A 25877-nucleotide genomic window follows, 5' to 3' on the forward strand; every position below is an offset into this window, starting at 1 on the left:
TATGACATGCTCCATCATTGTCATGTTGCTTTGAATGATCATGTAGTTGACATTGTATTTGTGGCAAAGCCACCGTTCATAATTCTTTCATACATGTCACTCATGCATCATTGCACATCCCGGTACACTTCCGGAGGCATTCATATAGAGTCATATCTTGTTCTAAGTATTGAGTTGTAATTCTTGAGTCATAAGTAAATAAAAGTGTGATGATCATCATTTTTAGAGCATTGTCCCAGTGAGGAAAGGATGATGGAGACTATGATTCCCCCACAAGTCGGGACGAGACTCCGGACGAAAAATAAAATAAAATAAAAAGAGGCCATCAAAAAATAAAAGGCCCAAATAAAAAAATGAGAGAAAAAGAGAGAAAGGACAATGCTACTATCCTTTTACCACACTTGTGCTTCAAAGTAGCACCATGATCTTCATAATAGAGAGTCTTATATGTTATCACTTTCATATACTAGTGGGAATTTTTCATTATAGAACATGGCTTGTATATTCCAATGATGGGCTTCCTCAAAATGCCCTAGGTCTTCGTGAGCAAGCGAGTTGGATGCACACCCACTTAGTTTCTTTTGTTGAGCTTTCATATACTTATAGCTCTAATGCATCTGTTGCATGGCAATCCCTACTCACTCACGTTGATATCTATTGATGGGCATCTCCATAGCCCGTTGATATGCCTAGTTGGTGCGAGACTATCTTCTCCCTTTTGTCTTCTCCACAACCACCCTTCTATTCCACCTATAGTGCTATGTCCATGGCTCACGCTCACGTATTGCGTGAATATTGAAAAAGTTTGAGAACATCAAAAGTATGTAACAATTGCTTGGCTTGTCATCGGGGTTGTGCATGATTTAAATACGTTGTATGGTGAAGATGGAGCATAGCCAGACTATATGATTTTGTCGGGATAACTTTCTTTGGCCATGTTATTTTGAGAAGACATGATTACTTGGTTAGTATGCTTGAAGTATTATTATTTTTATGTCAATATTAAACTTTTGTCTTGAATCTTATGGATCTGAATATTCTTGCCACAATAAATAGAACTACATGGATAAATATGTTAGGTAGCATTCCACATCAAAAATTCTGTTTTTATCATTTACCTACTCGAGGACGAGCAGGAATTAAGCTTGGGGATGCTGATACATCTCCAACGTATCTATAATTTTTTATTGTTCCATGCTATTATATTATCAACCTTGGATGTTTTATATGCATTTATATGCTATTTTATATGATTTTTGGGACTAACCTATTAACCTAGAGCCCAATGTCAGTTTCTAGTTTTTCCTTGTTTTAGAGTATCGCAGAAAAGGAAAATCAAACAGAGTCCAATTGACCTGAAACTTCACGGAACTTATTTTTGGACCAGAAGAAGCCCACGGAGTATCGGAGTTGGACCATGAGAGTCCCGGGCTGCCCACGAGGGTGGGGGCGCGCCCACCCCCTGGGCGCGCCCCCTGCCTCGTGGACAGCCCGGAGGTCCACCGACGTACTTCTTCCTCCCATATATACCCATATACCCTAAAAACTTCGAGGAGCACAATAGATTGGGAGTTCCACCGCCAGAAGTCTCCGTAGCCACCGAAAGCCAATCTAGACCCATTCTGGCACCCTGCCGGAGGGGGAATCCTTCTCTAGTGGCCATCTTCATCATCCCGGTGCTCTCCATGACGAGGAGGGAGTAGTTCACCCTCGGGGCTGAGGGTATGTACCAGTAGCTATGTGTTTGATCTCTCTCTCTCGTGTTCTTGAGGTGGTACGATCTTGATGTATCGCGAGCTTTGCTATTATATTTGGATCCTATGATGTTTCTCCCCCTCTACTCTCTTGTAATGGATTGAGTTTTCCCTTTGAAGTTATCTTATCGGATTGAGTCTTTAAGGATTTGAGAACACTTGATGTATGTCTTGCGCGGGATACCTGTGGTGACAATGGGGTATTCTATGATCCACTTGATGTATGTTTTGGTGATCAACTTGCGGGTTCCGTGACCTTGGGAATCTATGCATAGGGGTTGGCACACGTTTTCGTCTTGACTCTCTAGTAGAAACTTTGGGGCACTCTTTGAGGTTCTATGTGTTGGTTGAATAGATGAATCTGAGATTGTGTGATGCATATCGTATAATCATACCCACGGATACTTGAGGTGACATTGGAGTATCTAGGTGACATTAGGGTTTTGGTTGATTTGTGTCTTAAGGTGTTATTTTAGTACGAACTCTAGGGTTGTTTGTGACACTTATAGGAATAGCCCAACGGATTGATTGAAAAGAATAACTTTGAGGTGGTTTCGTACCCTATCATAATCTCTTCGTTTGTTCTCCGCTATTGGTGACTTTGGAGTGACTCTTTGTTGCATGTTGAGGGATAGTTATGTGATCCAATTATGTTATTATTGTTGAAGGAACTTGCACTAGCGAAAGTATGAACCCTAGGCCTTGTTTCAACGCATTGCAATACCGTTTGTGCTCACTTTTATCATTAGTTGCCTTGCTGTTTTTATATTTTTCAGATTACAAAAACCTTTATCTACCATCCATATACCACTTGTATCACCATCTCTTCACCGAACTAGTGCACCTATACAATTTACCATTGTATTGGGTGTGTTGGGGACACAAGAGACTCTTTGTTATTTGGTTGCAGGGTTGCTTGAGAGAGACCATCTTCATCCTACGCCTCCTACGAATTGATAAACCTTAGGTCATCCACTTGAGGGAAATTTGCTACTGTCCTACAAACCTCTGCACTTGGAGGCCCAACAACGTCTACAAGAAGAAGGTTGTGTAGTAGACATCACACAGCCTGCATGCCCCCATTGTCGCCATATTCCTCATGTTTAACACATCGCTCGAAGGTATTGAGTGTCGAGCAAGTCGCCACAGAAAACCTTGATTTTGCTTGGTACATCTATCCTCCACATGGCTCTCCATTCGTACTATAGAGGTGGAGGTTCGAATCCTAGAACTAGCACATTTTTTTTCTGCTGTTTTTCACCTAGCGGACGGCAAATGGGCCGGCCAAGGTTAGCCGCCCATGTGCATTTTGAAAAAGTGTGTATTTTGAAAAAGTTGAACGAGTTTTGAATTTTCAGACAAATTTTCGTTGATGAGAACATTTTTTGAATATGTGAACAAAAAATTGAAAAAAGCAGAATTGTTTTTGAAAATGTGAACCATTTTTTGAATTTGTGAACAAATTATGAAATTCTGAAAAAAATTGAAACTGTGAACATCTTCTGAACTTGTGAACAATATTTGAAAATGGATCATTTCATGATATTCCAAAACAAAAATTTGAAACTGAACATTTTTTCAATTGGTGAATATAAATTTAAAAAATGGAATGTTTCAAGAATTTGCGCACAAAAATTTGAAATTGCGAACATTTTTTGAAATACCTGAACACTTTACGAAACACGGGCATTTTATGAATTTCTCTCAAAATTTTGAAACCGTCAATATCTTTTGTACTCCTGAACGTTTTCTGAGCATTAAACATTCTTCAATTTGTTAACAAAAATTTAAAATAAGAACGTTTTTTGGAATTCTTGAACATTTTTTTGAAGTTTTGACCATCATTTTGAAATAGTAACACTTTTTGAAAGTCCTGTACATTTTTGAAACTTGGACATTTTTTCAATTTGTGAACAAATTAATAAAAGAGGAATATTTCTTTCAAAATATCAAGAAAATTTGAAATTTTCTTAAAATGTTAAAAGAGTTTTCAACTTGAAAAATGAAAAAAGAAAAGAAAAACGAAACAAAAAGAGAAGAGGATTTTTTTTAAACGCGAACAGTTTTTGAATTTGTGAACAAATTTGGAAAAAGGGACATTTTCTGAAATTCCAAACAATTTTTGAAACGTGAATATTTTTTGAATTCTTGAATGCTAACAGTTTTTGAATTTGTGATTTTATTAAAAGGGAACATTGTTTAAATTCCGAAAGGATTTTTAAAACCATGAACATTTTTTAAATCTGAGAACAAAATTTGAAAAACATGAACATTTTTTGAAAAATCGAAAAAAAATGAAATCAGGAACATATTTTGAATTGGTGAACAAATTTTGAAAACATGAACAATTTTGGAATTTATGAACAAGATCTACAAAACACGAACATTTCTTGAAATTCGAAAACTAAAATTGAAAATAATCTTGAAAAGATAAGAAGGAAAACCAAAAAAAGAAAAAAAAAAGAAAGAAACAAAAAAAGTAAAGAAAAAACGAAAAAGAAGAGAAATAGAGAAAAGGAAAAAAGAAAAATTGTCTGCTGAAACGCTAAAATGGACCGGCCCACTCGGTCACTCGCTCGCACCTCCTCCTGTGCGAAGCGTCGACAGCTTGCCGCAACGAGCGGCGAGTAGGATTTTTCCGAAATCACTAATTGATGAGTACTCATTGCAAAGATCACACTAATTTCTCTGGTTGCGACAAGTGGCGTACATGCAGCGCGCCACTTGTTGCAACCTAGGAGATTTACCATTTTTCGTAGATCCGCTTATTCAAAACGTTTTATCTCTCAGACCGTATGTCCAAATTTAGAGCCGTTTTCACCGTTGGATTCTTCGCTTTGAGATCTTCAAAACTAGGTTTTGATGAATTTTTTTCATAAAAAAAGACGAAAAAATCAAACCAGGAGCACGGGTTTTTTCCTTTCCGAAAGAGGCACGCCCGTGCCTCTCACGAAATCACAACCGTGCCTCTCGCGGAAGTAAAACCATGACTCTCGCGGAAGGAAAAAATGAGATTTTTTCGTTTCAAGGAGGCACGGCCCTGACTCTCGTGAAAGCACAACGTGCCTCTCGCGGAAGCAAAACCGTGACTCTCGCGAAAGGAAGAAAACAGAAAATACGTTTTTTTTCATTTCCGAGAGGCACGACCATGACTCTCACGAAAGCACATCGGTGCCTCTCGCGGAAGCAAAACCGTGACTCTCGCGAAAGCAAAAAAGAAAACATGTTTTTTCTGTTTTCGAGAGGTACGGTTGTGACTCTCGCGAAAGGAAAAAAACTTTTTTTCTAAAAAAAATTGATTGAAAAGATAAGGAAGACTGGTGAAAAACAAAACATCGAAAAAATCCGGAAAAACCCGTTTAAAAAGCCGAAAACACGTGCAAAAAAAATCCGAAAGGAGCGCCCAGAGCGCGACACGTGGCGAATGGATGAGAGCGCGCTAAGTGGCACTGATCGTTGCGAGGCTCTCGAAGGAGCACTCGTTAACTAGTTGCTCTCGAATTTTCGGAAATCCCTAGTCGACGCATTCTGCTTCAAAGTGTCGAGCGATCGCACAGACTGAACAACCGGGCGAGCATTTTGGGCCGGCCCATCTGTAGTAGGTGCAAGGTTTCCTTTTGGGAATTTGCTAGAGGGTTCCCACCAGTTTTTATCGGTTTTGGGAACCCTCTAGAAGGTTCCTGGACCGGTTTTCTATTTTTTTCCTTTTGTTTTTTTACCTCTGTTTCTTTTTTCTTTTTTTGTTGCTGTTTCTTTTTTATGTCGTTATTATTATTATTATTGTTATTATTATTATTATTATTATTATTATTTAAGATTTTGTTTTCGTTTTTTCCTGTTTCTTTTATTTGAAATTGTCAAATATTTGTTCAGAATTTAAAAAACGGTCTCATTCAAAATTTTGTTCACAATTTTCAGAAAATGTTCGTGTTGAAAAAAATGTTCAGGAATTCCCAAAAATGTTCTTGCTTTCAAAATTTGTGCACAATTCCAAAAAATGTTTGTGTTTCAGAAATTGTTCTCAATTTTAAAAACATTCATGGTTTGTATAAATGTTCGTGTTCCAGAAAAATCTTCAAAAATTCCAAAAAATGTTCTTGCTTTCAAAATTTGTTCACAATTTTAAAAAATGTTCGTGTTTCAAAAAATGTCTCGATTTTTCAAATTTTTTCATGGTTTCTAAAATTGTTCGTGTATCAAAACATTAGAGATTTTAAAAAATGTTCTTGTTTTCAAAAAAAATTCATGGTTTCATAAATAATGTGTGTGTTTGAAAAAGTTATATGAATTCAAAACAAAATATTCTCATTTTCAAAATTTGTTCAGAATTTAAGGAAAATGTTCCTGTTTCAAACGATATTTGTGAATTTCAAAAATGTTTGACTTTTCAACATTCCGTTTGCAATTTCAAAAAACTGTATGAATTCCTTTCAACCACTGTTTTATTTTGATATTTTTCTCTGCTCTATATGGGCCGGCCCAGTCGGAGACGGTCCTGTGCGTTAGCCCGACTGTTTGCCGCAGTTAGCGTCGTGGCCCTCAAAAGAGAAAAAGTAATTCGGCAAGAGCGTGAATCGAACATGCAACCTCCTCCTTCGGCTTGAAGGCAATGATCACCCCGACACCCAACCTCATGTGTCTAGGTGCATTTTTCACATCCTTTTTATCCATCTACTTTCCTTTTTTCCCCTTCTTCCTGGTTCAATGAACTTGTCAGATTTTTCGTGAACTTTTTCGCAAACCAATGAACTTTTTTTTTCAAAATGAAAGAAATTTTCTCAAATTTGATGAACTTTTTCCAAAATCAGTGAACTCTTTTCAAATTCGATAAACTTTTTTTAAAATCAGTGAACATTTTTTCCAAATCGATGAACTTTTTTTCAAAATGGATAAACTCTTTTTCAAAATCAAACTTTTTATCAAAATCGATGAACTCTTTTTTCAAATTAGACGATTATTTTTTTTCAAAATTGATGAACCTTTTTTCTAGGTCGATGAACTATTTTCAAAACGATGAACTGTTTTTCAAAACCGATGAACTATTTTTCAAAATCGACAAACCCTTTTCCAAAACTGATGAACTTTTTTCAAAATCGTGAACTTTTTTTCTCAAAATCATGATCTTTTTTTCAAAGTCGATGAACTTTTTGCAAATTCGATGAACTTTGTTTTGAAAATCGTGAATTTTTTTTACAAGAGCGATGATTTTTTTTTTGAAATACGATCTTTTTTTGAAATGAATGAACTTTTCTGTAATTCATGAAATTTTTTTCCAAATGTTTTCAAATAATTTAAAAATCAAAGCGCTACAGTACGTCTACATGTGTATGAATAAATTGTGCGGCGACAGAGTACTTTAAACATTCTCCCATGATTTCATTAGTAGGGCGGTGTAGTGTAGTTGGTTTGCTCGTGTCGTTAGCTACTGGACGACGCGGGTTTGATCCTCTGGCGCAACCAGTTCTTTGCTCGCAAACGAGCTTTTTTTTAAGTATCTGTAACCTTTATTATAGTTGGATGTTCATAGAGATACAGATGATATCGGGCGTAGAAACAAGCCACACATGGCGCCCGCTAGACAAAGAAACAGCTGCTTTTGCAAGCGAATGTGCTTCAAAATTAAACTTCCTTTTTTCATGAACAAAGAGAATATTATGAAAAACAGCAGTGCGATGGTTAATCTCCCGGAGTATCGTTGTATAGTGGCAAGGAGCTTCCGTCCCGATCTTGGAGATCACCTCAGCGCAGTCCGATGCCACACAAACAGCATTCAGGTTGAGGTCCTCGGCCAATGAAAGAGCCTCATTGCAGGCTTGCGCCACTAGCGAGGATGGGTTCGTAAGGCCGTCAAAAACTCTCGCTGATGCTCCCAAGAAAGTTCCCGCCTTGTCTCGGCAAACGACCGCCACGACACCTCTTCTGCCACATCTTGACACCCCACCATCAGCATTAATTTTCACGTCGAAATCGGCTGGGGGAATCCATGGCGATATAATCACTCTGGCCCTTGCATTATCAGCTGTTACATGCAAGTCCTTGTGTATCGCAAGCCGGTCCTTGGCCGGGCGCTGCTTGCTGTCCGCCACCAAATCAAGATCTTCCAGGATCTTTTTGACAAAAACCGAGGTGCTTAGGGGGCTTTGGTATTGATCATGATGGATAGCACGTCGTCTCGCCCACCATATGGCCCACATCGTAACCAGAACTTGAACTACCTCCTCCTCTCGTAAAGTATCAAGCAGCCAAAACATCCATAATCTTGTTGGAAATATGCCCTAGAGGCAATAATAAATTAGTTATTATTATATTTCCTTGTTCATGATAATCGTTTATTATCCATGCTAGAATTGTTTTGATAGGAAACTCAGATACATGTGTGGATACATAGACAACACCATGTCCCTAGTAAGCCTCTAGTTGACTAGCTCGTTAATCAACAGATGGTTATGGTTTCCTAACCATGGACATTGGATGTCATTGATAACGGGATCACATCATTAGGAGAATGATGTGATGGACAAAGACCCAATCCTAAGCCTAGCACAAGATCATGTAGTTCGTATGCTAAAGCTTTTCTAATGTCAAGTATCATTTCCTTAGACCATGAGATTGTGCAACTCCCGGATACCGTAGGAGTGCTTTGGGTGTGCCAAACGTCACAACGTAACTGGGTGTCTATAAAGGTACACTACAGGTATCTCCGAAAGTGTCCGTTGGGTTGGCACGAATCGAGACTGGGATTTGTCACTCCGTGTAAACGGAGAGGTATCTCTGGGCCCACTCGGTAGGACATCATCATAATGTGCACAATGTGATCAAGGAGTTGATCACGGGATGATGTGTTACGAAACGAGTAAAGAGACTTGCCGGTAACGAGATTAAACAAGGTATCGGAATACCGACGATCGAATCTCGGGCAAGTATCGTACCGCTAGACAAAGGGAATTGTATACGGGATTGATTAAGTCCTTGACATCGTGGTTCATCCGATGAGATCATCGTGGAACATGTGGGAGCCAACATGGGTATCCAGATCCCGCTGTTGGTTATTGACCGGAGAGTCATCTCGGTCATGTCTGCATGTCTCCTGAACCCGTAGGGTCTACACACTTAAGGTTCGGTGACGCTAGGGTTATAGAGATATTAGTATGCGGTAACCCGAAAGTTGTTCGGAGTCCCGGATGAGATCCCGGACGTCACGAGGAGTTCCGGAATGGTCCGGAGGTAAAGAATTATATATAGGAAGTGCTATTTCGGCCATCGGGACAAGTTTTGGGGTCACCGGTATTGTACCGGGACCACCGGAAGGGTCCCGGGGGTCCACCAAGGGGGTCCACCTGCCCCGGGGGGGCACATGGGCTGTAGGGATGTGCGCCTTGGCCTATATGGGCCAAGGGCACCATCCTCAAGAGGCCCATGCGCCAAGAGATAAGGGAAAGAAAGAGTCCTAAAAGGGGAAGGCACCTCCTAGGTGCCTTGGGGAGGATGGACTCCTCCCTTGGCCGCACCCTTCCTTGGAGGAAGGGCCAAGGCTGCGCCCCCCCCCCCCTCTCCCTTGGCCCTATATATAGTGGGGGGGAAGGGAGGGAAGCAACACCGAAGCCCTGGCGCCTCCCTCTCCCTCCCATGACACATCTCCCTCCTCCTGCAGCGCTTGGCGAAGCCCTGTTGGAATACCGCTACTTCCACCACCACGCCGTCGTGCTGCTGGATCTCCATCAACCTCTCCTCCCCCCTTGCTGGATCAAGAAGGAGGAGACGTCGCTGCTCCGTACGTGTGTTGAACGCGAAGGTGCCGTCCGTTCGGCGCTAGGATCATCGGTGATTTGGATCACGATGAGTACGACTCCATCAACCCCGTTCTCTTGAACGCTTCCGCGCGCGATCTACAAGGGTATGTAGATCCACTCCTCCCTCGTTGCTAGATGACTCCATAGATTGATCTTGGTGACACGTAGGAAAATTTTGAATTTATGCTACGTTCCCCATCAGTGGCATCATGAGCTAGGTCTATGCGTAGTTTCTATGCACGAGTAGAACACAAAGTAGTTGTGGGCATTGATTTTGTTCAATATGCTTACCGTTACTAGTCCAATCTTGATTCGGTGGCATTGCGGGATGAAGCAGCCCGGACCGACCTTACACGTACTCTTACGTGAGACTGGTTCCACCGACTGACATGCACTAGTTGCATAAGGTGGCTAGCGGATGTCTGTCTCTCCCACTTTAGTCGGATCGGATTCGATGAAAAGGGTCCTTATGAAGGGTAAATAGCAATTGGCATATCACGTTGTGGTTTTTGCGTAGGTAAGAAACGTTCTTGCTAGAAACCCATAGCAGCCACGTAAAACATGCAAACAACAATTAGAGGACGTCTAACTTGTTTTTGCAGGGTATGCTATGTGATGTGATATGGCCAAAAGGATGTGATGAATGATATATGTGATGTATGAGATTGATCATGTTCTTGTAATAGGAATCACGACTTGCATGTCGATGAGTATGACAACCGGCAGGAGCCATAAGAGTTGTCTTAATTTATTTATGACCCGCGTGTCAACATAAACGTCATGTAATTACTTTACTTTATTGCTAACCGTTAGCTGTAGTAGTAGAAGTAATAGTTGACGAGACAACTTCATGAAGACACGATGATAGAGATCATGATGATGGAGATCATGGTGTCATGCCGGTGACGATGATGATCATGGAGCCCCGAAGATGGAGATCAAGAGGAGCAAAGTGATGATGGCCATATCATGTCACTATTTGATTGCATGTGATGTTTATCATGTTTATGCATCTTGTTTACTTAGAACGACGGTAGTAAATAAGATGATACCTCATAATAATTTCAAGAAAGTGTTCCCCCTAACTGTGCACTATTGCGACAGTTCGTTGTTTCGAAGCACCACGTGATGATCGGGTGTTAGATTCTAACGTTCACATACAACGGGTGTAAGACAGATTTACACACGCGAAACACTTAGGTTGACTTGACGAGCCTAGCATGTACAGACATGGCCTCGGAACACAAGAGACCGAAAGGTCGAGCATGAGTCGTATGGTAGATATGATCAACATGAAGATGTTCACCGATGATGACTAGTCCGTCTCACGTGATGATCGGACACGACCTAGTTGACTCGGATCATGTAATCACTTAGATGACTAGAGGGATGTCTATCTGAGTGGAAGTTCACAAGATGAACTTAATTATCCTGAACATAGTCAAAAGGTCTTCGCAAATTATGTCGTAGCTCGCGCTTCAGTTCTACTGTTTAGATATGTTCCTAGAGAAAATTTAGTTGAAAGTTGATAGTAGTAATTATGCGGACTAGGTCCGTAAACTAAGGTTTTTCCTTATTGCTTCATAGAAGGCTTATGTCCTTAATGCACCGCTCAGTGTGCTGAACCTCGAACGTTGTCTATGGATGTTGCGAACATCTGACATACACATTTTGATAACTACGTGATAGTTCAGTTAAACGGCTTAGAGTTGAGGCACCGAAGACGTTTTGAAACACCGCGAAACATATGAGATGTTTCGAGGGCTGAAATTGGGATTTCAGGCTCGTGCCCACGTCAAGAGGTATAAGACCTCCGACGATTTTCTTAGCCTGCAAACTAAGGGAGAAAAGCTCAGTTGTTGAACTTGTGCTCAGATTGTCTGAGTACAACAATCGCTTGAATTGAGTGGGAGTTGATCTTCCAGATGAAATAGTGATGGTTCTGCGAAGTCATTACCACCAAGCTGCTTGAGCTTCGTGATGAACTATAATATATCAGGGACATATATGATGATCCTTGAGATATTCGCGATGTTCGACACCACAAAAGTAGAGATCAAGAAGGAGCATCAATTGTTGATGGTTGGTGAAACCACTAGTTTCAAGAAGGGCAAGGGCAAAAAGGGATGCTTCATGAAACGGCAAATCAGTTGCTGCTCTAGTGAAGAAACCCAAGGTTGAACCCAAACCCGAGACTAAGTGCTTCTGTAATAAAGGGAACAGCCACTGGAGCAGAATTACCCTAGATATTTGGTAGATAAGAAGGCTGGCAAGGTCGATAGAAGTATATTGGATGTATTATGTTAATGTGTACTTTACTAGTACTCCTAGTAGCACCAGGGTATTAGATACCGGTTCGGTTGCTAAGTGTTAGTAACTCGAAATAAAAGCTACAGAATAAACGGAGACTAGCTAAAGGTGAGATGACGATATGTGTTGGAAGTATTTCCAAGGTTGATCAAATATCGTACGCTCCCTCTACCATCGAGATTGGTGTTTGCGTTGAGCATAGACATGATTGGATTATGTCTATCGCAATACGGTTATTCATTTAAAGAGAATAATGGTTACTCTATTTATTTGAATAATACCTTCAGTGATCTTACACCTGAAATGAATGGTTTATTGAATCTCGGTCATAGTGATACACATGTTCATGCCAAAAGATAGTAATGATAGTACCACCTACTTGTGGCACTGCCACGTAAGTCATAACGGTATAAAACGCATGAAGAAGCTCCATGTTGATGGATCTTTGGGCTCACTTGTTTTGAAAGGTTTGAGACATGTGAATCATGTCTATTGGTGTATATGCATGAAGAAACTCCATGCAAATGGACCGTTTGGACTCACTTGATTTTGAATCACTTGAGACATGCAAATCATACCACATGGGCAAGATGACTGAAAGCCTCGTTTTCAGTAAAATGGAACTAGAAAGCAACTTGTTGGAAGTAATACATTTTGATGTGTGCAGTCCAATGAGTGCTGAGGCGTGTAGTGGATATCGTTATGTTCTTACTTCACAGATGATTTGTGTAGATGTTGAGTATATTTACTTGATGAATCACGAGTCTGAATTATTGAAAGGTTCAAGTAATTTCAGGGTGAAGTTGAAAGATCGCCGTGACAAGAGGATAAAATATCTATGATATGATCATAGAGATGAATATCTGAATTACGAGTTTGGCACAGAATTAAGACATTGTGGAAATTGTTTCACAACTAATACAGCCTGGAACACCATAGTGTGATGGTGTGTCCGAACATCGTAACTGCACCCTATTAGATATGATGCATACCATGATGTCTCTTATCGAATTACCACAATAGTTTATGGGTTAGGCATTAGAGACAACCACATTCACTTTAAATAGGGCACCATGTAATTCCGATGAGATGACACCGTATGAACTATGGTTTAGAGAAACCTAAGCTGCCATTTCTTAGAAGTTTGGGGCTGCGACGCTTATGTGGAAAAGTTTCAGGCTGATAAGCTCGAACCCAAAGCGGATAAATGCATCTTCATAGGACACCCAAAATAGTTGGGTATACCTCCTGTCTCACATCCGAAAGCAATAAGGGATTGTTTCTAGAATCGGGTCCTTTCTCGAGGAAAAGTTTCTCTCGAAAGAATTGAGTGGGAGGATGGTGGAAACTTGATGAGGTTATTGAACCGTCTCTTCAACTAGTGTGTGGCAGGGCACAGGAGTTGTTCCTGTGGCACCTACACCAATTGAAGTGGAAGCTTATGATAGTGATCATGAAACTTCAGATCAAGTCACTACCAAACCTCGTGGGATGACAAGGATGCGTACTACTTCAGAGTGGTACGTAATCCTGTCTTGGAAGTCATGTTGCTAGACAACAATGAACCTACGAGCTGTGGAGAAGCGATGGTGGGCCTGGATTCCAAAATGGCTCGAGGCCATATAATTCGAGAGAGGATCCATATATGAAAACAAAGTGTAGACTTTGGGAGAACTACTTGATGGTCGTAAGGCTGTTAGGTACATATGGATCTTAAAAGGAAGACGGACAATGATGGTAGGTATCACCATTAAGAAAGCTCGACTTGTCGTTAAGATGTTTTCCGACAAGTTCAAGGAGTTGACTGCGATGAGACTTTCTCACTCGTAGCGACGCTAAGAGTCTGTTGGAATTATATTAGCAATTACTGCATTATTTGTGAAATCTTGCAGATAGGATGCCAAAAACCATTGTTTCCTCGACGATTTTTTAGGAAAGGTTGTATGTGATGCAACCGGAAGGTTTTGTTAATCCTGAAAGATGCTAATAAGTATGCAAAGCTCTAGCAATCCTTCTAAGGACTGGAGTAAGCATCTCGGAGTTGGAATGTATGCTTTGATAAGATGATCAAAGTTTTGGGTGTATACAAAGTTTATGAGAAACTTGTATTTCCAAAGAAGTGAGTGGGAGCACTATAGAATTTCTGATGAATATATGTTGTTGACATATTGTTGATCAGAAATGACGTAGAATTTCTGGAAAGCATATAGGGTTATTTGGAAAGTATTTTTCAATGGAAAGCCTGGATTAAGCTACTTGAACATTGAGCATCAAGATCTATAAGGATAGATCAAAATTCTTAATGGTACTTTCAAATGAGCACATACCTTGACATGATCTTGAAGGTGTTCAAGATGGACCAGTCAAAGAAGGAGTTCTTGCCTGAGTTGTAAGGTATGAAGTTAAGACTTAAAGCTCGACCACAGCAGAAGGAAGAGGAAGGACGAAGGTCGTCCCCTATGCTTTTGTCATAGGCTCTATACGGTATGCCATGCTGAGTACCGCACCTGATGTGTGCCTTGCCACATATCTGGCAAGAGGGTACAAAGGTAATCTAGGAGTAGATCACCAGATAGCGGTCTAAATTATCCTTAGAGGAATAAGGATATGTTTCTCGGTTATGGAGGTGATAAAGAGTTCGACGTAAAGAGTTACGTCGATGCAAGCTTAACACCTATCCGGATAGCTCTGAGTAGAGATACCGGATATGTATAATGGAGCAACAATTTAGAATAGCTCCAAGTAGAACAGTTATTTGAAATGGCACCAAATATAGCGTAGTAGCTGCATCTACAAGATGACATAGAGATTTGCGAAGTACATACGGATCTGAAAGATTCAGACCCGTTGACTATAACATCTCTCACAACCATAACATGTTCAAACCCAGAACTCATCGAGTGTTAATCACATGGTAATGTGAACTAGATTATTGACTCTAGTAAACTCTTTGGGTGTTAGTCACATGGGGATGTGACCTTGAGTGTTAATCACATATCGATGTGAACTGGATTATTGACTCTAGTGCAAGTGGGAGACTGTTGGAAATATGCCCTAGAGGCAATAATAAATTAGTTATTATTATATTTCCTTGTTCATGATAATCGTTTATTATCCATGCTAGAATTGTTTTGATAGGAAACTCAGATACATGTGTGGATACATAGAAAACACCATGTCCCTAGTAAGCCTCTAGTTGACTAGCTCGTTAATCAATAGATGGTTACGGTTTCCTAACCATGGGCATTGGATGTCATTGATAACGGGATCACATCATTAGGAGAATGATGTGATGGACAAAGACCCAATCCTAAGCCTAGCACAAGATCATGTAGTTCGTATGCTAAAGCTTTTCTAATGTCAAGTATCATTTCCTTAGACCATGAGATTGTGCAACTCTCGGATACCGTAGGAGTGCTTTGGGTGTGCCAAACGTCACAACGTAACTGGGTGGCTATAAAGGTACACTACAGGTATCTCCGAAAGTGTCTGTTGGGTTGGCACGAATCGAGACTGGGATTTGTCACTCCGTGTAAACGGAGAGGTATCTCTGGGCCCACTCGATAGGACATCATCATAATGTGCACAATGTGATCAAGGAGTTGATCACGGGATGATGTGTTACGAAACGAGTAAAGAGACTTGCCGGTAACGAGATTGAACAAGGTATCGGGATACCGACGATCGAATCTCGGGCAAGTATCGTACCGCTAGACAAAGGGAATTGTATACGGGATTGATTAAGTCCTTGACATCGTGGTTCATCCGATGAGATCATTGTGGAACATGTGGGAGCCAACATGGGTATCCAGATCCCGCTGTTGGTTATTGACCGGAGAGTCATCTCGGTCATGTCTGCATGTCTCCCGAACCCGTAGGGTCTACACACTTAAGGTTCGGTGACGCTAGGGTTATAGAGATATTAGTATGCGGTAACCCGAAAGTTGTTCGGAGTCCCGGATGAGATCCCGGACGTCACGAGGAGTTCCGAAATGGTCCGGAGGTAAAGAATTATATATAGAAAGTGCTATTTCGGCCATCAGGACAAGTTTTGGGGTCACCGGTATTGTACCGGGACCACCGAAAGGGTCCCGGGGGTCCACCAAGGGGGTCCACCTGCCCCGGGGGGCCACATGGTCTGTAGGGGTGTGCGCCTTGGCCTATATGGGCCAAGGGCACCATCCCCAAGAGGCCCATGCGCCAAGAGATAAGGGAAAGAAAGAGTCCTAAAAGGGGAAGGCACCTCCTAGGTGCCTTGGGGAGGATGGACTCCTCCCTTGGCCGCACCCTTCCTTGGAGGAAGGGCCAAGGCTGCGCCCCCCCCCCCTCTCCCTTGGCCCTATATATAGTGGGGGGAAGGGAGGGCAGCAACACCGAAGCCCTGGAGCCTCCCTCTCCCTCCCATGACACATCTCCCTCCTCCTGCAGCGCTTGGCGAAGCCCTGTTGGAATACCGCTACTTCCACCACCACGCCGTCGTGCTGCTGGATCTCCATCAACCTTTCCTCCCCCCTTGCTGGATCAAGAAGGAGGAGACGTCGCTGCTCCGTACGTGTGTTGAACGCGGAGGTGCCGTCCGTTCGGCGCTAGGATCATCGGTTATTTGGATCACGACGAGTACGACTCCATCAACCCCATTCTCTTGAACGCTTCCGCGCGCGATCTACAAGGGTATGTAGATCCACTCCTCCCTCGTTGCTAGATGACTCCATAGATTGATCTTGGTGACACGTAGGAAAATTTTGAATTTATGCTACGTTCCCCAACAAATCTTGCATCTGCCGTTCGGTTTGAGATAGCAACTTCAGTCAGTTCCTCCTCGGCTAAAGCCCACACACATCGGGACATATGGCAAATCAAATAAGGAGTGTCTCCAGGAATCGGTAGCCGCGTTGCATATCGAACACGATGGCGTATTTGTCATTTTTCTATGATTCCGGACATCTCCGGTTGGGAGCGAAGTCTTGGCTAAACGCCAAGCAAACACCTTAATCTTGGACGGGATTCTCAGGTTCCACAGTTTTCCCCAAGATTTCCTGTCCTCGTCGCCATGAGAGTGGCTCGGGTTATGCTCCAGCCAATCCGTTCTCTACTATTTCGTCGAGGCTAGAAGTCGATAAGCAGACTAAACTGAAAAAACACCCCTCCTATCGTAGTGCCAGGCCCAAAAGTCATCTTGAGCTCGAGTACTCAACGGAATCTTCAGAATCGCCTCCCTGTCCATCGCATAAAAGTATTCATCCAGTACAGCAATATTCCAGCAAGCATTGCTATGGTCAATCAAATCCGATACAAGCTGCGGAGGGTCTGAAATCTTTGGACACACCAGCCTCAACTTGTGATCCCGGGGTATCCAATTGTCATGCCAGATGTTCGTTTCACTTCCTGTTCCAATCCTCTTAATTATTCCCAATTTGAGAGTATCCCAACCTTCATGTATAGAGCGCCAGACCTGGGATGGTTTGCTCCCCAGCTCGGCTTCCAGAAAGTTGCGATCGGGGTAGTAAACTGCCTTGAGTATACGTGCGCTGAGGGAGTCAGGTTCTTGCAGCAAACGCCATGTTTGACGAGCCAGTAAGGCTAAATTGAACATCTCAATGTCACGGAACCCCATACCTCCCATAAACTTGGCCTGAGTCATCACCTCCCATGAGACCCATGCAGTCTTCCTCTCACCCTTCTTGGAGCCCCACCAAAACTTACAAAGCAGGCCATTGATGTGTAGGCACAAACCCCTCGAAAGCTTGAAACACGCCATAGAATATGTAGGTATTGCTTGTGCAACTGACTTAATAAGAACCTCTTTTCCTCCGACTGAGAGTGCCTTTTCCATCCAACCTTGAACCTGCTTCCAAATCCCATCTTTCAGGTATTTGAAAGAGCCCTCATTAGCTCTCCCAACATCTGATGGGAGGCCTAGATATTTCTCTGACAGCTTTTTATTTTGAACATCAAGAACTTGCATGACATTCTTCCTCAAGACAGTCGAACAACCCTTGCTAAAGAAAATAGAAGACTTCTCTTTGTTAATTCGTTGTCCAGATGCTTCACAATATTTTTGGAGCAACACATTTACTCGCTCCGCCATTTCAGGTGTAGCATCAAAAATGAGCAAGCTATCATCTGCAAAAAGAAGGTGATTAACGCACTGTGCTCCTAGTGCAACCTAGATCCCACGAATACTCTCTCCGGGGGTCATGGATTTAAGCTGCGAAGAAAGACCTTCCGCCGCCAACAAGAAAAGGTAAGGTGATATAGGGTCTCCCTGCCTTAACCCTCGAGTTTGTTTAAACTCATCAAGCTGTCCTCCGTTAAACATGACAGAGAACGACATCGATGTTATGCACCTCATAATAGCATCAGTAAACCGAGGGCTGAAACCCAACCTCAGCATCACCGCCTTCAAATATGGCCATTCAAGCCTGTCGTAGGCCTTCATCATGTCTAGTTTTAGTGCACAGAACCGGTTACCCTTCACCTTCTTGGTTTTCATATAGTGTAAGCACTCATAAGCAGAGATAAAATTATCAGTGATCAAGCGGCTAGGTACGAATGCAGATTGTTCCTCAGAAATGATCTCGGGGAGAATAAGTTTGAGCCGGTTAGCCCATACCTTTGATGCGATCTTAAAGATCACATTGCAGAGACTGATCGGTCGAAACTGGGCTAAATTTTTTGACTAGTCTTGGGAATAAGAACGATGAAAGTTTTGTTTATCTCCTCCGGTGAATCATCACCACTCAGAACACGCAGCACCATCTCTGTTACCTCATCACCACACAAGTCCCAGTGCCTCTGAAAAAAGTGAGCAGGGAAACCATCTGGCCCGGGGGCCTTCGTAGGAAACATTTGGAAGAGTGCAGACTTAACCTCTTCCATTGTATACGGTGAGTCCAGCCTACTGTTCATTTGATGATCAACTTTCACCGGGATGTGGGAGAGAACCTCTTCCATCCCAATGGTGTTTTCCGAAGCATACAGATCCTTATAAAAGCTCGTCACCATGGACGCCATCTCATCAAAATCCGACGTCATATAGCCATCACCTTTCTGGAGCTCCAAGATATTATTCTTGGCCCTACGTGCACTTGTTTTTTTATGGAAAAAATTTGTATTGCTATCACCTTCAGCCAGCCACTGGATGCGGGCCCTTTGCCGCCACATGAGCTCTATTCACTGACTTGACTTTTTGCTGGGCCGGCCCAGTTCACAGCCGCGTGGGCGCCCGAATCGCCCCTTAGGAGGGAAAAACCTATTCGCCGCTCGCTGCGGCAAGATGTTGCTGTTTCGCACAGGCAATCGAGGGATCGTTCGGATTTGGGCCGGCCCGTTTAAGTGGTTTCAGCGTTCCGGTTTTGGGAACCTTCTCGAAGTTCCCAGATGATTTTTTACGGTTTTGGAAAACTTCTAGAAGGTTCCTAAACCGGATTTTTTTTCTATTCTGCTTCTCTTTTCTTTTTTCCCTATTTCTTCTTTTCCTTTTCTCTCCTTTATTCCTTTTTCTCTTTGTTTACTTTACATTTTTTCATTTTTTTTTTTTTTCCTTTCCATTCTCTTTCTCAAATTTTCTTTTTCAAAAATGTTGGAATTTTCAAATTTTGTTCAGTTTACAGAAAATGTTCGAGTTTTCAAACTTTGATCATAAATTCCGAAAGAAAACAAAATTTCAAAATTTGTTTGCTTCGTTCCAGAAAATGTTCGGACATTCAAAAAAATGTTCGCCTTTTAAAATTTTGTGCACAAACCAAAAAAATTCGTTTTCACAAAAGTTCCCAGTTTAAAAATTTTGTTTATAAATTCCAAAAGTGTTCACATGTTCAATTGTTGTTCACAAATTCAAATATGTTTTGGGAATTTCAAAAAAATGTTCCTAGTTAAGAATAATGACAAATTGAAAAAGGTTCTGGAATTGTAATAATTCTTTCCATTTTGCGAATTCCAAAAATATATATTGTTTTCAAAATTTGTTCACATATTAAAAAATGTTCAGATTTCAAAATTTGTTCACAAATTCAAAAAAAGTATTGCATGTTTAGTTTTTGTTCCCAAATTTAAAAAATGGAAATTTGAAAAATGTTCCTGTTTTTCAAAATTGTTCGCATATTCTAAAAATGCTATAGTTTTCAAATTTTGTTCCTAAATTCAAAAATTGTTCACCTATTTAAATTTTTGTTCACAAATTCAAAAATTTATTGGAATTTAAAATATGTTCATGTTTCCTGAATTTTTTTCACTAATTCAAAAATTGTTCACTTGTTTAAAATTTTGTTCTTAAATTAAAAATGTTTGGGAATTTCAAAAAATGTTTATGTTTCCACATTTTTTGACAAAACCAAAAATTTTATGGGATTTCCAAAATTCATTCCATTTCGCAAAATTTTGAAAATTAAAAAAAATGATTTTTCAAAATTGGTTCACCAATTCAAAACAATTCTATATTGTTTAATTTTTGTTCAGAAATTTAAGAAAATGAGAATTTAAAAAAATGTTCCTGTTTTCCAAAATTGTTCACATATTCTGAAAGTGCTATAATTCTAAAATTTTGTTCACAAATTAAAAAAATGTTCGGCTTTCAAAATTAATTCGTGAAGTCAAGAAATGATTGAGTTTCTGTAAAATTGTTTAATTTTGAAAAATGTTCAGTTTTTCAATTTTTGTTATTGTTTTTTAAAATATGTTTTACATTTATGAAAAGTAGTTCGTAATTTCGAAAAATGTCCTGCATGAAATTTTTCGTTCCTATTTGTTTGTAAAAATTTCGAGTGCCCCAATAATGTTTGTGTTTCGAAAAAAAATCTTGCAAGTTTAATTTTGGGAATTTGGAGTACTGGTTTTTATTTTTTGCCGCTGCTGGCAGTTTGTTTTAAGCGTGATGCTGCCAACGTTGCCGAGTAGTTTGCCTGACCTGGTGGCTAGCCCGTCGCACGCGTAAGAAGCAGGTCATGGGTTCAATTCCTAGCAGTAGCCTGATCTTATTTTTTGCGAATTTTACGTTCCGCGCGAGACAGCGACTGGGCCGGCCCAGTCGCGCGCCCCCTGTGCGTCGCGTGAGCTATTCGCCGCAAAATGCGGCGTATAGGAACTCCCCGTTAGGAGCCCCCCGTTTCGACGACAACTATGCAGTGCTGGTATCGGATACGACTGTGTGGTTTAAGGGAAAAGCTTGTTTGGCGCGGGCACGGCCCAGTTATGACTCATGTCGGACACGGTAAAGGAACCATCGCCATCTATATATATCCGGGAAAGCCCCCGATCTGTTCCTCGGAATCTCAAACATAGCCATCTTTTCCTCTAAAAAAAACATAGCCATCTATTAAGCCAAACTAAAGTGGCCGCTGGCTCGATTCCCTCAACAAACAAACAGGAAGAAAAAAAGGAGCAGCAGCCGGCTCGATGGCAGAAGAGGATTGGATTCCAATCGGGATGCAACAGGATGAGTTCCCATTCCAGCCGCGGACGGCAGAGGATTTTCTAATGGAGCTGCAACAGGACGAGTTCCTGTTCCAGCCGCAGGCAGAAGAGGGATTTCTAACCGAGATGGAGCAGGATGAGTTCCGGTTCCAGCCGCGGACGGCAGAGGATTTTCTAATGGAGCTGCAGCAGGATGAGTTCCCGTTCCACCCGCAGACGGCACAGGATTATCTAATCGAGCTGCAGCAAGCGTTCGATATGTGGCGGGCAGAAGAGGGTTTTCCAATCGTGAAGCAACAGGAGGAGCGCCCGTTCGAGTTCGAGGTCGCCCCGATGGAGGAGCTGCCGGAGCTGCTGCCGCAGGACCAGTTCGATTCTTACCTGGAGCACATGATGGAGGGGCTACCCCAGGATGCTATCGACAGTTTGCAGCAGGAATTCCCAGCGCTCTTCGGCCAGGCCACGGTGGAAACTCCCCGGTGTCAGCGGGCGGATCCCGCGGAGGAGCCACGCCCGCCGCTAATCTAGGGTTCTTGTAATTTGTTAATCAGGGTTATTATTGCATTTCCGCGACAGTTGGCTCGCTAGTCTTGTGATAAATCGATTTGTTTTGTTGCTTCTATAGTTCGTGTGTGCTATGCGTTGGGATTGATTGTCTTTGCGCGTGTCTGGCGAGTTTCTTTGTATTTCACCATCGGATCCATGACAAGTAATGTACTGTCTCTTTGTACCTACTGACAAATTGATTAGGCACTGCGTGTTGAAATCTTTGACCTTCTTATTCGGTGTAACTCACTCCTAACAGAATCTATGGCCGGGCTTGCCAACCACCACCACCCTACAGACACATACATGACGGTTGTTGACCATACGAGAGGCGTGGGCATGTCCGCCATGTCAGACTGGCCGTAAGGACCCATGCCCGTCATGTCAAACTGACCGCAGGGACTCATGCGGAAAACACTCAAAAATCCATCTACCCGATGGGCGTTGCATCCGATTCTTTTTATGAGGGAGGTGAGGGCGCATTCATGACGGTGATGTCTCTCCCGACGCGCCGCCCGGGGCCCCAAGTCCGACTATTTAAGCCGACCCAACCCTAGCCGCATTCTATTTCTCTCCCCTTCACGTCACCACTACCGACTGATGTCAGAGTCAGCATCCAACCGTAGCCACATGCAATTCAAACCAAAATTGAATAACTAGACATATTGTATCAAACATGACGGATTTCAATAAAGTTCGGACATAATTCACATAAAAAAGACGATATTTTGACTGTTGAACTAAGAGCTAGATGAAAAAAATATAGGAGGCTACTGTAGCGGACGACGACCTCGTATGCTTGGCCGCACCGCCGTCACCGTTCGTACCGTCGTCGTCGTCCCTCCAGCGGAAGGGTGAGGGATCGTCACAACACCGTTGTCCGGATGCCGCCTGGTGCTCACAGAGAAGTTGGTCCGCTTCCTCCTGCGCAGTGTAGAGGGCCGCCACAGTCAATGCTGATGATGCCTATGGTGCCCTAGCGGCCGTCTTGGAAAAGACACGACGCCGCCACGGCCGGAGATCATTTAGATTGGGTTAAAATAGTCTCGTCCACTTTTGTTTAGTTGAAATATGTCAAAAATGAAAAATGTAATGAATTTGATATGAAATGAAATTTATTGGGCTTGCATGAAAAACGTGTTCAAATCTCATCTGAACTGTCACAGACGGTTTTGTATCCTTGTCCATGAACGGATCCGCAGATAAATACAATGTCCGTTTTAGGGATTCGTGTCCACGGACGTGTCCGGACGCATAGGATATGGCGTCTGTTTTAGGGATGCCCTCACATGTTAATTGCTTCAAATGGGGAAACAAACAGTATTGTGTACTTGCCCAATGATTGAATTAATTATACTATTTTCATATGTGTACAAGTGTCCGACGAAACAAGCACGAAAAACTCGTAGTACTAGTATACTAATCAGCACGTCTTGCAGCAACAGAGCCGCCCTGCGTGCTCAGCTTAACTCGAATCGGATCAGACCAGCATGGCTCCAATGATGAAGAGCATCATGGACACAGGCGCACTGTTCCTCCAGGCAGAGCTGGGCACCACCTGCGGCCTCGTCTGCCCCTGGGTCTGGCTAGCCGGCGGCATCGTCACGGTGGTCTCGGACGGTGGTTCCGGCGACTCCGGCGTCATTGGCGCTGCAAATTCGACAAGATCATCCACGGCAATTCATCAGTGAAAACCAATCGCGGCAGAAAGAAAAGCCAGACCCATTGACTGGCAGAGGAAGTTAACTGTTAAGCGAGGTTCTTACGCAGCGGGGGCATGGCAGGAGAGACTGCGACGGGGCCCGGAGCTGGGAGCTGAGCCGACGTATCTGCAGTTCATACCCAAATGAGAAACGGAAACTTCACGCTCAACTCAACAATTCGATTCTCGCCGGTGCTTTCGGGACAGGACGTGGGTACCTTTGCACTGGAGCGGGACGGACATGGAGTTGCAGGCCTTGGGCAGCGTGACGGCGAGGGTCCGGTTGATCGGCAGGCCGAGCGGCACGTTGCCGGTCAGGATGAGGCAGGCACAGCTGGTGCTCGTGGTCACCACCGCCGACAGGGACCGGCAGCAGTCCGCCGTCGGCGACGACCCCCCGCCGTTGGTGCTGTTGGTCAGGAAGCTGAGGCACGGCGTGAAGCTGGTGATGAGCGACGCCGTGCACGACGTCGCCACGCCCTGCCCGAGTACCGGCGCCGGCGCGGCCAGGGCGAGGAGCACGGTAGCGGCAAAGGCGAGCGCCCTGAGGTCCATCCTGATCTCTGTAGCTGCCTATATGACACTTGTCACGGCTTAGCACAAGCCCGCGCGATTATTTGGAGGGGAAGAAGTTGGAGTGCCAATGGATGGATGGATGGATGCATCGTCGTTGCGTGCGTTTATATAGTGTTGGAGCTGGCGTCATGTTGGTAGATCAGAGGTTGGTTTGTGGCAGTGTAACCACCATAACTAATTTTTCTTATACTACGTATGTTGACGTGTTGAGAGTTGGAAACTTGGGATGGTATGGTAGTCAGTTAGACGTGTTGAGAGTTGGGTTAACTACCATAACCAATTATCAGTTGATCATCGAGCTGGCACAAGGTGAGCTATGACTTGTCTTTTCCATCTAAAAATACAAATTTAAGTGGTCAGAAAGATTACATCAAGTACAACCATTGGTAGAGTGCATTAGTCTCAGCCAGACCCGCTAGATGCAATTTTGGGCCGTTTCGTTGCGTGAATTGCACACCGCTGCCCCCTCTGCAAGCAAGTTCAGGAAACCGCGGCTCACCTCCTTTTCCAATGCCGCTACACGGTCCGAGTTTGGAAAATGATCAAATCTTGGCTTGGCTTGGTTGATGTGAACCCTACAGCTTGGGTGACGGTCCATTCGGTGAAAGCCTGGTGGAATCTCATTGACTCCAACGCATCGCAGTCTCGACGGGCGATGATGTCTCTTATTATGTTGATCTCATGGGAAATTTGAAACGAGAGGAATGCACGCGTCTTCCGTAACACCGCGGTGCCGGTTTGGGTTCTTGTTGCAAGAATCAAAGATGTTTCAAAGCGTTGGTGCCTTGCAGGGGCAAAATATTTGAGTACCGTAGTGCCGCGAGAGTGATGTCTTTGTAATTCGGCTTGTGGCCAAAAACTCTAAACCTTCTTCTTAATCAATGAAAGTGGCAAATCTTTTGCCCAATTTCAAAAAAAAAACTTAAAGCATGTTTGAGCCTGGCTCCGGAGGAGCGCTCGAATCGGACGTTTTTCCAGAGATTGTCCCGAGCGATGCAACTCGAGGCACGCTGGTGGAGTCGGTTGCACGCGCGAGAGAGAATTTGCAAGTCGGCGCTGGAGATGCCCTAAGACCACAAATGTTTCCACATCGATGGCCATAAAGATCCCGCAAAGCGCATGCCCACCTATGGCACCATGCATTGCTACCACTATATGGGTGAAGCCAGATCAGATTCGAATGGATAATTCTTATATCGTATCATATTCCATATATATTTGCAGATCGGGAACCATAACGGATGCATATTCGAATGCCGGATTTGAACATGTGAGAATAACAGAACGATGTCGGATCGTAAAATAGACATTTAAAATATTCATATACGAGGAATATATAAATGCTTTAAACCAGACTTATATATAAACAAGTTTGGCAAGGCATGTGCAACGTCCGGGGAAGGGGGTATGGATGAGCGTCAATCTCTAGGTGGATAGAGATTGGAATAGTAGGACAAGATTGTGAAAAAACGCAGGCTCTAGGTGGGTTTTTGAGGAAAAAAGTCCAAAATAAACTTTGAAGTTGTAGACGAAAGCTAAATCAAACTCTGAATTTTGAATCCCAGAAATTGGCACTCTGGACTTGTAATCCTGGTCTATTTTAGACCCTAGATCAGTTTGGCACACCGGGAATACAACAATCCCGGTCGGGATAACCAGCTACTCTCTCATGGACAAGAATTTGGGCCGGCCTACTATAACACAACAAGAATTTGTGAAGTTAAAAAATGTTCGAACATTTCTAAAATTGTTCAGAAGTTAAAAAAATGTTCCTGTTTTATATTTTTG

At 42.8% G+C, this 25877-nt stretch overlaps 1 protein-coding gene across 1 annotated transcript; it reads right to left on the minus strand.

Moving 5' to 3' along the window:
* Nucleotides 1–23134: 23134 nt before the first annotated feature.
* Nucleotides 23135–24156, minus strand: LOC123185896 (non-specific lipid transfer protein GPI-anchored 20). The gene is made up of 3 exons (XM_044597710.1): nucleotides 23732–24156; nucleotides 23578–23640; nucleotides 23135–23461 (listed from the first exon to the last, which is right to left on the minus strand). The coding sequence occupies exons 1-3, from the start codon at nucleotides 24066–24068 to the stop codon at nucleotides 23292–23294; spliced, it is 570 nt and encodes a 189-aa protein (XP_044453645.1). The 5' UTR covers nucleotides 24069–24156; the 3' UTR covers nucleotides 23135–23291.
* Between the last annotated feature and the right edge of the window lie 1721 nt (nucleotides 24157–25877).

Source organism: Triticum aestivum, chromosome 2A (genome assembly GCF_018294505.1).
Source record: "Triticum aestivum cultivar Chinese Spring chromosome 2A, IWGSC CS RefSeq v2.1, whole genome shotgun sequence".
In the NCBI taxonomy this organism is placed as follows: domain Eukaryota; kingdom Viridiplantae; phylum Streptophyta; class Magnoliopsida; order Poales; family Poaceae; genus Triticum; species Triticum aestivum.